We start from the raw sequence: 13,507 nt of genomic DNA on the forward strand, positions 1-13,507 counted from the left end.
CCATTATACGCTACTTAGAGCCCATGACAAGAGATCCCTTTACCGCATGTTTTGCGGATTGTCACTTCGATGAGACAACCTTGCCATTGTTCTCATTATGTCTCATTTAGATCCTCGCACCCCTCAATCTGAAACTAAAGTGCAACGTATTCTAGATCTTCAGAGCATCACTCAAAGAATGCCGGATGCTTTTACTGATCCAGAAAATGTGACGAGATCACATATATCCGCTGTAAACGCACCTGTAAGGATGGACGTATCGAACGTATGCCGTAACACCGTCGTGGAAGGCTGAAACGTCCCCGAGGGTAGGGCGGCCGCACCTCCTACATAACAAGGTACACTGATGGCTAGCCAATCACTTACTCCTACCCTGAAGTGTGGCAAGCCTCCTGGTTCAAAGGATTCACAACCCCGGAAAAGGAAAATAGCAAAACTAGTGATCCTAGTTTGAATCTGACCACTGCTTACTTATCCGTTCCAACATATAAGGTTATTCTAGATTACGGTGATGTTTTAGATTAGACATATCGGCCTCCTGAGAATAGTGAGATTTCAATCCATTACGCAGTATTGGATGAGGTTTGGAATCAGAATGAGATAATTGTCGATAATGCATTCGCGTATACCACTGCTTCAGACATCATGCTTAGCGATAACATTGAACCACGTTCCGTTGATGAATATCGACATAGAATTGATTGGTCAAACTAGAAACAAGCAATTCAGGTTGAACTCGATTTGCTCACGAAACAAAAGCTGTTTAGGCATGTAGCTCCTACTTCACCACATGTGAAGCCCGAGGGTTTTCGTAAGGAAGCGTAATAAGAAAAATAAAATAATGCGGTACAAAGCACGCTTCATAGTGCAAGGCTTCTCTCAACACCCATGGATTGATTACAAGGAGACGTATTCCCTCGTAATGGACGTCATAACGTTCCGTTACCTTATCAGTTTGGTAGTTTTTGAAAAACTGAATATGCAGCTTATGGACGTGATAACTGCGTATCTCTATGAGGATCTAGATATTAAAATGTACATGAAAGTTCCAGAAGGACTTCCATTGACTGGTTCAAATAGTTCTAGACCACGGAACACTCTCTCAATTATATTAAGGAGATCACTCTACGAATTGAAATAATCTGGGCGGATGTGGTATAACTGTCTGCGTGAATATTTGACAAGTCAGGGTTATGTGAACAATGAACTATGCCCGTGCGCGTTCATTAAGAAGTCACATTTCGGATTTGCAATCATTGTAGTTTATGTCAATGACATGAACCTTATTGGAACTCCCGCAGAACTTGAGGAAATTGCCGCTCACTTGAAATCAGAATGTGAGATGAAAGATGTTGGGAAAACTCAATATTGTCTCGACCTGGAGATCAAGCATTGTTCGGATAGAATCCTAGTACATCAATTGAACTACACCCAAAAGGTGTTGCGACGATTTAATAAGGATAAAGTGAAGCTTCGAGTACTCCTATGGTCGTTCGGACTCTAGATGCTAAACGAGATCCCTTCCGTCTGAAAGAAGATGAGGAAGAGATTTTGGAGCCTGATGTTCCATACCTAAGTGCAATTGGTGCTTTATTGTACTTGGCTCAATACACTAGACCCGACATCTCCTTCGCTATTAATCGTTTGGCTAGATACATACAGCAATGCGCCTACACGCAGACACTGGAATGGTGTTAAAGACATTTTTTGCTACCTCAAGGGTATGGCGGATTTGGGCTTGTTCTACACCCATAAATCCTCGAGAGGAGCCCCCTCGGTCTTCGGGTTAATTATTGCCTAGTTGGTTATGCAGATTCTGGTTATCTGTATGATCCATATAAGGCACATTCTTATACAGGTTATGTCTTTACAGTTGGAGACACTGCTATATCTTGGAGGTCTACCAAGCAACGCTAGTCTCGACTTCTTCGAACTATGCTGAGATTCTCACCCTACATGAAGCCTCGCGAGGGTGCTTTTGGTTGAGAGTGGTTATGGAACTTATTTGAAGCACTAGTGGTCGTTCTTTAGTCGTTGACCTTCCTACGACGATCTTTGAAGAGAATGTAGCATGTATCGAGCAGTTAAAAAAGGGATACATCAAGGGAGACAACACCAAGCACATAACGTCGAAGTTCTTTTATTCTCACCAGCAACAACAACATCAAAGCATTGAAGTCAAGCAAATCCGTTCCCATGACAACTTGGTTGATCTCTTTACGAAATCATTGCCCAAGTCTATTTTTCAGAAGCTCGTCCAAGGAATCGGTATGCATAAATTATCTGAGTTGAATCACTTGTAGTTCTCTTATTTGAAAGTTATGTCTAACTTAATGGGAGTATCCTGAAGCATATTCACTTGATCTTAATGTACTATTTTTCCTACGATTAGGAGCATTTTTTCCTATGGGTTTTTGCTACCTAACGAGATTTTAACGAGGCACCCATCCAGGGATGATCATACTCTGTTGAGTTCATTACTTTCATCCTGTTTGACATTTGTTTTAGACATTATGCATACTTCTCACTTTTCTCCTTAGTCTATAGGTTTTCCCCATGCCTTGGGTTTTACCATAGTGAAGTTTTGTGAGTTTTCATACTGATGCATACGTTCTTATATTTGAGACTCACATTCATCTGTTGTGTCGACGACTTCATCAATTGTTCTACCTTGTTTGATGCAGATCTAATGCGACGTTTTGTTTAAGTATTTACACACTCAAGGGGGAGTGTTGCAGTCCTATCGGATTAGGAATGTGATTGTGTAAATCCTAGTGTATCTAGGAGTATCTTGTATATTCCTTTTAGTAGTTTAATTCCTATTAGAGATGTAATCCTATTAGGGTAAGGATTCTACCTATCCTACTACTATAAATAAAGACATAAGGGGTTGAAACAACACATATCTCATAATTACATATCTCTTTTTTCTCTCTGTTGTCGCCGACCCCTCTCCCTCTCTATACTTTATATAGTTCAGTCAAATAGACCTACAACAATATATATAATCATTATTCACTGAACCCATTAACTTAAGAATACAAAACATGTGAGTTGCATTGGTTGGGAAAGTTCAAAAGTTTTGAATCAAAATCAATAAGAATTCAATGGTGCTTATGAGAGAAATCAAAGATCAGCCAACATGATCAATGTTTTAAATTCAATGCTTTAATTTTTGTACTCTACCAGATTCGTTCATTGAATCATGTTATACATCAAATATTTAATGACAAAATTCATATTTACTAAATTATGATGTGTCAACTAAACGAATATATTTCTTGTGTTTACTTCCCTATCTCCATCTCTTTACATACTATCCTCACTAAGTGACCAGAGCAACCAAGCTAAGGTCATAAACTTTACATTGTTCCAAAGTTTCGTTGATTTTGCGCATCAACATAACTGTTAATCGATGGGGAATCCGTTACCCGGTAAGTAGGGTTATGGATAATCCTCAATGGTTGATTTGCGGTTATGGATATAGTTAATTTTTGTGGTTATAGGGATGGATATAGCATTTCGGTCCCCAAACTGAACTGTTGTCATCCCTACTTTGGCTGAATATGGTATATGAATATGGATATGACACTGTTTATTTAAAAATAATTTATTGCAAGACTATAATTTTGGACAGGGCTATGCTTAGCCCATTCGGTTGGAGATGACCTTAGCATTATCCTCCAAAAGTTTCCCTTGTGTAGCTAACCCTTCAGGGCATGTTTGTTTGGCCACATTAACTTTTAATGGATTGGACTGCTTAGGATTAGTAGTCCATGTATAGTGCAAGTAGAGGTTGAGTTTAATGGGACTAAGTCGGACTCGTGTCGACTAAATCCTTCGCTAGGTGGGCTTTGTGAGAACTCTCGAAAATGAGAGGATTGCTAATCTCGTCTCCCAATTTCGCTTCACCCCACGCCTGAGTTTTCAAACAATGACTTGCCCTCTCACTCTCTCCCCCTCCCTCTTCTCCATCTTAGAAGATCTCCAAGTCTGCAAGACTGGGTTTGACGCTTTCGGCTATGTTTGATGGAAACAAATCCAAGAAATCCAAGTTCGTCTTGAACCAAGAAATCCAAGCCACCGCCAATTCTCACAACTCCACAAACCCCGACTCCCCGCCAGTCAACTTGTTGGGCCTCGCTACAGGCCAGTTTCGCCGTTCCACAAAATTGGCATCTCGGATTAAATCCACGAATGTTCCCTTCGCTCTGCGTGTTCTTGGTTTCTTCTTCTCTAAGTTTTCAGCAGTTGCGTCAAAGATTGGAAAGCTTTCTCCAATTCGAATCCATATAATGGCAGTCTTGATTATTTGCAAGTATTTTCCCTTTTTCCTTCACTTTTTGTTCTCGTCAGTTCTGCTTCATTCTTTGTGGTGATTGGTTGTAAATTTGAAGAAATTAGGTGATACACCCCGACCCGGAATGTCCACTAGGACTCCGAATCGAGTTGTGTTGGCCGACACCTGGAAGGTGACGAAGCCATAAAGTGCCTAAATGTGAATAAATTTAAACCTAAGAGTGCCTAAATACCAAAGTGCACACGTGAGCGGGAATGAACTCACTTCACACGTGATGTTAGAGCATAAGAAAGTACAGAAGAGTGAATTAAGAATCGTACCCTTGAAATAATCTCAAATACTAAGAATCGCCACGAATCTTCAATGACAAAAAAGCTCAGCTAATATAACCTAGAGGGTGAAGACAAGACAAGGGTGAGTGGCCCTGTACAACATTTTAATAGAACCCATATAAAACATTATAACCCCTCACTACAACACCTGTATAATTTCCAGAAAATATCATAAATATACCACAATACAGCATCTCGTCAGTAATATCAAATAATCATGTGATTAATAACTCATACTTGTACGCAAGTCAGAATCACTTATGGTGACCTGTACGACTTACTCATATCTCATCACATATACTATTTCATCACATATGCTAGCTTATCGCATATTCATCACATATGCTATCTCATTACATATTCATCACATATCTCATCATAAATATATGCTAGCATTTCATCACATATTTCGTCATAAACATATGCTAGCATCTCATCACATATCTCATCATAAATATATGCTAGCATCTCATCACATATCACATATATGCTAGCATTTCATCACATATCTCGTCATAAACATATGCTAGCATCTCATCACATATCTCATCATAAATATATGCTAGCATCTCATCACATATCATCACATATATGCTAGCATTTCATCACATATCTCATCATAAATATATGCTAGCATTTCATCACATATCTCGTCATAAACATATGCTAGCATCTCATCACATATCTCATCATAAATATATGCTAGTATCCAATCATATATCATCACATATATGCTAGCATTTCATCACATATCTCATCATAAATATATGCTAGCATTTCATCACATATCTTATCATAAATATATGCTAGCATCGCATCATATATCATCACATATATGCTAGCATTTCATGACATATCCCATCATAAATATATGCCAGCATTTCATGACATATCTCATCATAAATATATGCTAGCAATTCATCACATATCTAGCCGTAAACATATGCTAGCATCTCATCACATATCTAGCCGGAGTCACCTCTAGTGACCTATATGACACTACGCCTGCACACAAGTCAGAACCACTGTAGTGGTCTGTACGACAGGACTGGGTGTAAATGAATACGCTCAAGTGCTACAATCACGTGTCACTTACGAGTCGGAACCACCTATAGTGGTCTGTACGACAGGCATGTGCACCTACCTTGAATTCAAGGTGAGCGTATGGTGCGGGAGGTGAACATTACGTGAAAGACTATGCCATGGCCACGGGCGGGAGCACTAACACCGGGGTGCAGGTTTATAAGCTTTAAATGCATCTAATACCACATGTACAACTCATAAGCAACCTGTACGACAATGCCGGAGTTGCCTACCATTGCAACCTGTACGACCGTGTTGGAGTTACTTAAAACATAAATGTAGTCATACCATAACCCCATCAGTACAACCAATACCGTATACTTACTTGAACTTACCTAAACTTACCTGAACTTACCTGTGTGTCCTGCGTTCACCTTTGCACTTCAGAGTGTTCACAATAATTATGTGCAAGGAATATACGTATGGATATGCCATGATGAACTCTAAAATAAAAATATTTCAAAGTATTTCCAATTATATAATACGGTGTACTAACTATTAATCACCAAAATATGAAGTTAAAACGCACATTTTTCACCAACATCCCTTACATTGCTCAATTCCTTAACCAAGACTATTGTCTCGATTATATAGCCTCATTTCTTATATGGCTACATCTAACGTCTCGTAGACTGCCTATGTACCCTAAACAGGGATCAAGTCATTCGTAGTTCACATTAATTATTTCAAAGCATTCACAGTAATTGTAAGCCATAATCAATTATATACGTTTATGGAATTATCAATCACATATATATATATATATGATGGAAAGGAAAAGACTCACTCACCTGGAGTCCACGCTATGGTTCTCTAGCACGCACATCAAGGTGTCCCGAACAATTGGCGCATGTGGCCAAGTCCCATTTGGCCTGGAAAGGCTCCAATTTCATCAAACTCGTCGGAAAACCCTAGAATTTGGGTGAGTTTCGATTCGCCAAAATTCTTATTGTAAGATCCCACGTCGTCCAGGGGAGTGATCCTTATATGTATATTCTCATATCTTCCTAGCATGAGGCATTTTGGGAGCTCACTAGCTTCGGGTTCCATCAGAACTCCGAAGTTAAGCAAGTAGCGCCCAAGAGCAATCCCATGATAAGTGACCCACTAGGAAGTTCTCGTGTGAGTTCCCAGAAACAAAACTGTGAGGGCGTAGTTTGGGTCCAAAGCGGACAATATTGTGCTACGGTGGTGGAGCGGGCCCGGGATGTGGTGGACCTCAGGCCGGGATGTGTCATTAGGGATTATCAATGTGCTAATCCATTCCTACCACTAAATTAGGACTCAGATAGCTCACTAAGTAATTTTTCAGGTATTAACAAGTAGTTTTTTGTTTCCATTTTTAGTTAGTCCAGCTTCTTAGTCTGACATTACACTAAACAATTTACTACGTTAGTCCAGCTTAGTCTATTCTAAGCCAGTCCAACTTAGTCTATTCTAAGTCATTCCAACTTAGTCCATGAAGCTAGTCCAGTCTGAGATAAGCCCGGTGCAACAAACTCGCCCTTAGGGTCTTAATTTTTTTAAGGAAAACTAATGAAAATGGATTCAAATCTTTGCATTTTAATCAAAAACTATCTACTAACTTTATTTAATGATAATGACAAAAAAATTTAAAAAAACATAAAATAAAAAAAATACAACGCGCGTAACCCCCCCCCCCTCTTTTTTTTCCACTCTTTTTTCTCACATTGTCAACTATTATTAAGAGATTATATTTATTATATATATATATATATATATTCTTAGAATAAGAAAAAGACTTCAAATTGAATTATATTTCCTAGTTTTATTTTTGTGGTGTTGTTTCCCAATAGTAGTCAAGTGGTGAGATTCTTATGTTAAAAAATTAATAACATAAAAAATAAAATTTCCCACCATTTATATAATAACACGTGGTGTACTACTTGTGTTACAGGTACAAAGAAAAATTTCTCCAAGATGACACTCAAGCTCAAGAAATTGGATGGAGAGCTACATTTAATTATTGTAGGTATGTAGAAAATGTGAGAGAATTTTAATTTGGTAATTGAAAACAGTTTTTTTTAAATATAATTACTGAGAACATAATCTTCTCAAGGTTTTGATCTAAATGATCATTTCTGGGTTCATTGTTTTTGGCGCAATGGGTGCTTTTACAGGACCAAAAAGGGTCTAAGTTCCAAACTTTATGAAACTGAACCAAGAATTATACACTATTTATGAAACTGAATCAATAAGTATACACTATTTATGAAACGAAACCAAGAATTAGGCAGTATTTCTAAAACTAAACTAATAGGTGGAAACTATTTATGAAACTAGACTATAGGCTATTTATGAAACTAGACCAAGAACTAAATACTATTTATGAAACACGACCAAGAACTAGGCACTATTTATGAAAGTGAACCAATAACTAGGCACTATTTATGAAAGTGAACCAATAACTAGGCACTACTTATGAAACCAGACAAAGAAATAGATATTATTTATGAAACATTACTAAATACTATATACTATTTATGAAACTAAACTCATTAACCATACACTATTTATGAAACATGATCAAGTACTAGGTAAAAGAACTAGACACTATTTATGAAGCTAGACCAATAAATTGTGTAGCGCTATTCAGTTTTATAAATAATGTTCAATTTCATTAACAATGTATGTACTGGACACATGAGTGTCGCATGTCCCTTTACATATATATTAAAATTGGGTCATTTTCTTTAAAATTTAAGTATTCTTGTATTTTTATTAAATTTTAAGAATTTTTCATTAAATAAAGTTATAACATGATTTTTTTGGTTAAAATAAACTTAACCTAAACACTTTTCACAAAAACCCTCATTTTTTTATCCCCTTCAAAATTTACACTTAAAAACTCATTCAAGAGGGGCAAAGTACACAAAACAAAAAACAGCTCCCAAAAAAGAGGAAAAAAGAAAATTTAAGATATAATCATTGTCCTTCATCTAAATTCTTGATCCAAGTTGGTGAAAAATGAAAAACCTAGCTTCGGCTGACCAGAATCAAATCGAAGGGCTAGTGCTATCTACACTCCATTTTACCGCTGAAGCCTCATGTTAATTTCTATCATTCGATCTGATGCCAGAAAGTTCAAAGGAATATGTGAAAGGTAAAAAGAGGTGTGTGTTTAGCAATATCAAGAAAATTCAACACTAACTTGGCAGCAGGCTTTGATATCATAAATTATACAAGGGATAAAACAACAATCAGGGAGAAGCAATAGCAGTGACGCAAGCTTGAGAATATCACCCGGCGCAATTTGTTAAAACATAACTAGTTCAACTTCCTACAAATCCAGATCTGTATCCTCATCCACTAATAGCAAATATCTTATAACAACCAAATTGAAAAGAAAAAAGAAAATTTCAAAACAGCATTAATTTTAACAGAGTACCACTCGAAAAAGTTGAATAAGTGAACAAGGTGCTTAGATGACCCAGCATCTTAATCTTCCTCCTCCCCTTCGTTATCGGCAATGTTGAAGTACCTCAGTTCGTAGACATTTCTATCCTTGTTGGAAGCAATCACCCGAAGCCAATCTCGCACGTTGTGTTTCTTTAGGTACTTCTTGGTCAAGTACTTCAGATACCTGAACCACAAAAACAACGTAAATACTTGTCAAACTACACAAAAACTGTACTCCACTTTTCGGTTACAGTTACAGAAGAACTAGTTTAACTAAGTCTCTAGAGTCTAGACTCGCATAAAATGCATATTAAAACCCTAAAATGAGACCCCCGTCTGGGGGCCCATGACTCGATTAAAAAAACCCCATAAGTAATTGCAAACAAATTCAACACCCAATTCCACACACTTCAATTTCTAAATTAAAATGCCGAATGAGTCACAATCATCCAACTAAAACAAAGATAGGAAATCCAGTGTTTTTCGTTAGAGTTTGAGTATATTATTTCAGTCTTTTAAACACAAAATGATATAATCTATAAGCTAGAGCTCCACAGAAATTAGGGTTTAACATTTTTAACAATCTTCTTTACTGCTAGGAACAGCATACCAAAACAACAGAAGAGTTGGACAAAGGATCAAACATTAATATTTGTGAACAATGTAGTACTCAGTTGAAATGAGTAACTATGATTCTTCCAAGTTATAAGCATTTAACAGCTAAAAAATGTAGAATAGCTATCATCACAGAGATAGCTGTGATCAGAACAAAATCCAAAGGATGCTCTACACAAAAGGTGCTAGATTTCATCCATATAAATCATTGCGAATAGAAAGAAAACTAAATAAATTTCTATGTGCTTTATACATCAATGGCTAGTTCAAGCCATATGCATTCGACAGGGAGAAAAAGACAATCTCATCGACCATATAAGAACTCGTGAATCCTATAAATTAACCAAACCTCCAATCAGTCTTACATGTATCAATCACAAAAAGAGAAATAAAATTACCTCTTTGAGAAGTTACTGTCAGAGGTGACAGTGATCTTGCTCTTCTCACGGGTCACACTGACGGCGTCACCAAGTGCACCAGCCTTGCCTCCAACCTTGATCCTCTCCTGAAGAAATTTCTCAAGGGAAGCAATGTCCATGATCTTGTCCTCCACTGGCTTTCCACAATCAATGGTAAAAGTCACTCCCTTCTTTTTCCCCTTGGGACCTGCTGCAGTTCCTCGACTCATTGTCGATTATCTCCTGCAGCACAGATACAAATCAAACATAAGCCCCCCATTCACCAGAGCAAATACAGCATTTACACACATCTTTGTACATACGAAGGCCACATTATGTGTTCTAATATAAATCACACGAAGCCAATCAACGCACCACCACACACCCTACACATTCAAATTTACACACAAACAATTATATCTCTAAAAAATAAAGTCGAGCATTCAGTTATTTTCTTGTAAAACCTGATAACTACATTGCTGTGCATAAAATCTCATACGTTCAACATAAATACAAACTGAGAAGTGAAGATTTTATATTTCAATTGCAATTTCAAGCCAAAAGCACCATATACCACCTATTAATTCATTGAAATATAATAAAAACAATAGTCCAACTCTGAATTATGAACCTCACAATCTAGCAATTTCGAATCCAAAATCAAAACCAACTGAAAATCTGAATTAAACCCAAAAATAATTAGAAAAACTAAACAAATCCAATAAAAAACCAAAAAATAATAATGTTCACGGAAAAAAAAAATTATCTGCAGGATGCGATGCAACCACACAAAAAGATTAACAGGTAGACGAAAACCCAGAACGTACCGGGAGTCGAGAGAGAAGGGGGTAATGGGTTCTGTTAGGAAATGAGAGAGAACAGAAGACGACCAAGAAGGTTAAAGATCGCGGCGGCAGTGTGATAATATAAAGGAGGAGAAATGAGTTAGGGTTTATCAACCTTCGTACACTATTGGGCCGTTTTTACGGGACACCCTTATTGCATTTGGTCCTCTTTTCTCCCTTGGGCCTTCGGAAAACGATGTGGGCTTTATTCATTGTATTGCGACAAACCAATTTTATATTTTATAATTACATAGTTTTTTTTTTTTTTTTTTTTCGGGCAAACGATAAATTTTGTTATATTAGCTACCAACGCGATTTGAACCCACGCCGTTATGCAAGGGTAGACTCGGCAGTTTCTGACATGAAAATAACGGGTTTCCGGTCAACACGATAACTAATCGAGTCATTATCAAGTAACCCGTTAATAATAAGTTCTTAATGGGTATACAAGTGGGTAACACATGGGTAACCCGTTTCAACCCGTTAAGACAAAAAATATTTTGATAATTTTAAAGTTTAATTACTAAAAGATTTATTATAAAATACAATGGCCATATTAATATATACAATATATTCTATATTAAATATATAGTTTGTATTATTATTCTATATAAGTTAAAAAAAAAAAAGTTTCAATCATTGTTTATTTTTATTATGAGAGTTCCTTATTATCATTACTAAGATAAATTTTACTTAATATGTTGTTGTCCAAAATTAAAATAAACTAGTATAGTATTTGTATAGGTAAGAACTAAGAAGACATACATACAAGTACGAAAAATGTGAAGAATATATAAACACTCGTGATTCATCATTATCCCTCCACGAGTAAATAATTGTTACACTTACATTATCGTTTAGATTTTTAAAATCCTCCAAACCCGAATAATGTTTTTTATTTGAGGCAAAATTAATAATAATTATTGTAGAAGTGTAAAAACTGTATGAAAAATAAAATAAAATCACTCATAGTGACAAACTTTACAACTTTCATGAAGGGATCAACTTCGAAATCCAACACTATAATCCATAAACCTTAAATTTATATTTAACCGTCGATTGTCATTTACGCTTTATTCTTCTTACTGAATTTCATTTTAAAATTTTTCTTTTTAAAAAATAATCATCTAGTGGATGTAAGAAGATGAACGATTCAGATCTTTGATATCACGTTTCGATAATTGAAGGGTTTGATTGGAAGAAAATGTGCAAGGTTCCAATGTTTTAATGTTCCAATCTCCTTAATTTTGCAAATCTTTTGAACATTTGATATTTTGTAATGTTCTAATGTTTTTTTTATTATTATTATGCTCTTATTTTGGGTATGTAAATATATACTTAAAAGAAAATTGAATTTTATGTTTTGGACGTGACAATATGGTATGTATATACTTATTTAGTATTATGTTTCTCATTTGATTATTTATTGGTTTAAAATATATTTTCCTTAACGGAAAGCTGGTCAAATCATATTACCTGTTAATATTATCAGGTCGATTTCAGATCAGGTCATTTTACCCATTTATTTTAACGGGTGTTACACGACACGACCCGTTAAGATATCAGGTATGACACGAAAACAACACGAACACGGAAAACATGACACAAATGCCATGTATATACAAGGGCTCAACTCATTTCCACCACCTAATAGAAATGTAGTTAAAGAAAAAATGGACTTAAATACCCTTAACAAAATTTGTAGAGATACAAAGAGTCACATAAGTAGTTTTTTTTTTTTTTTTTCTTAAAAAGGGAACCAGTTGGTGGTTTCCCTACAACAGTCCACCCATCCGATGGCAAGAGAGAGAAGTGATGATTGGTGAATTTTGTGTTGTGTATTATCTCACCCAACTTGGCTTTATTTATATTAGTAAGGAAAGGAGAATCATTGCCTTTCAAGTAATACATTACAACAAGAAAACTATCTAAACGATACCATAGAATCCTATAAGGCTTATACAATCACACTTCTAATAATTTAGGACTACAACAATCCCCCTTAAGTGTGTAAATACTCAAACAAATGTCGTATCAGGTTATGAGAGAGGAAGCAAGAACAGTTGAAGAACTCGTCAGCACAATCAATGAATGTGACACATCCCGACCCGGAATGTCTATTAGGATTCTGAATCGAGTTGTGTTGGCCGACACCTAGAAGGTGATGAAGCCATAAAGTGCAGTGATGTGGAAAATGTGTATAAACTTAAACCTAAAAGTGCCTAAATATAAGAGTGCGCTGTGAGCAGGAATGAACTCATATCACACGTGATGTTAGACTATAAGTAAAGTACAGTAGAGTGGATTAAGAATTACACCATCGAAGGTAGTCTCCAATACCATATTTGCCAAGAATCATCGTCGATACAAAAGTTCAGCTGCTAAAACTTGGAGGGGTGAAAAATAAGGGTGAGTGGGCCTAAAAAATAAAGCTTTATAAAAACCTTTTTGAAAACGTTATAACCCCTCACCGTAAAACAAGTATAGTTCCCAAATATACGTAATATGTATAGT

At 36.2% G+C, this 13,507-nt stretch overlaps 1 protein-coding gene across 1 annotated transcript; it reads right to left on the bottom strand.

Annotated features, from left to right (window-relative positions):
• Nucleotides 1–8,875: 8,875 nt before the first annotated feature.
• LOC103406072 (large ribosomal subunit protein eL22y) lies at nucleotides 8,876–11,172 on the bottom strand. Its single transcript, XM_008345096.4, has 3 exons — nucleotides 10,976–11,172; nucleotides 10,149–10,391; nucleotides 8,876–9,319 (listed from the first exon to the last, which is right to left on the bottom strand). The coding sequence occupies exons 2-3, from the start codon at nucleotides 10,376–10,378 to the stop codon at nucleotides 9,175–9,177; spliced, it is 375 nt and encodes a 124-aa protein (XP_008343318.1). The 5' UTR covers nucleotides 10,379–10,391; nucleotides 10,976–11,172; the 3' UTR covers nucleotides 8,876–9,174.
• Between the last annotated feature and the right edge of the window lie 2,335 nt (nucleotides 11,173–13,507).

Source organism: Malus domestica, chromosome 02 (assembly GCF_042453785.1).
Source record: "Malus domestica chromosome 02, GDT2T_hap1".
Lineage (NCBI taxonomy): Eukaryota > Viridiplantae > Streptophyta > Magnoliopsida > Rosales > Rosaceae > Malus > Malus domestica.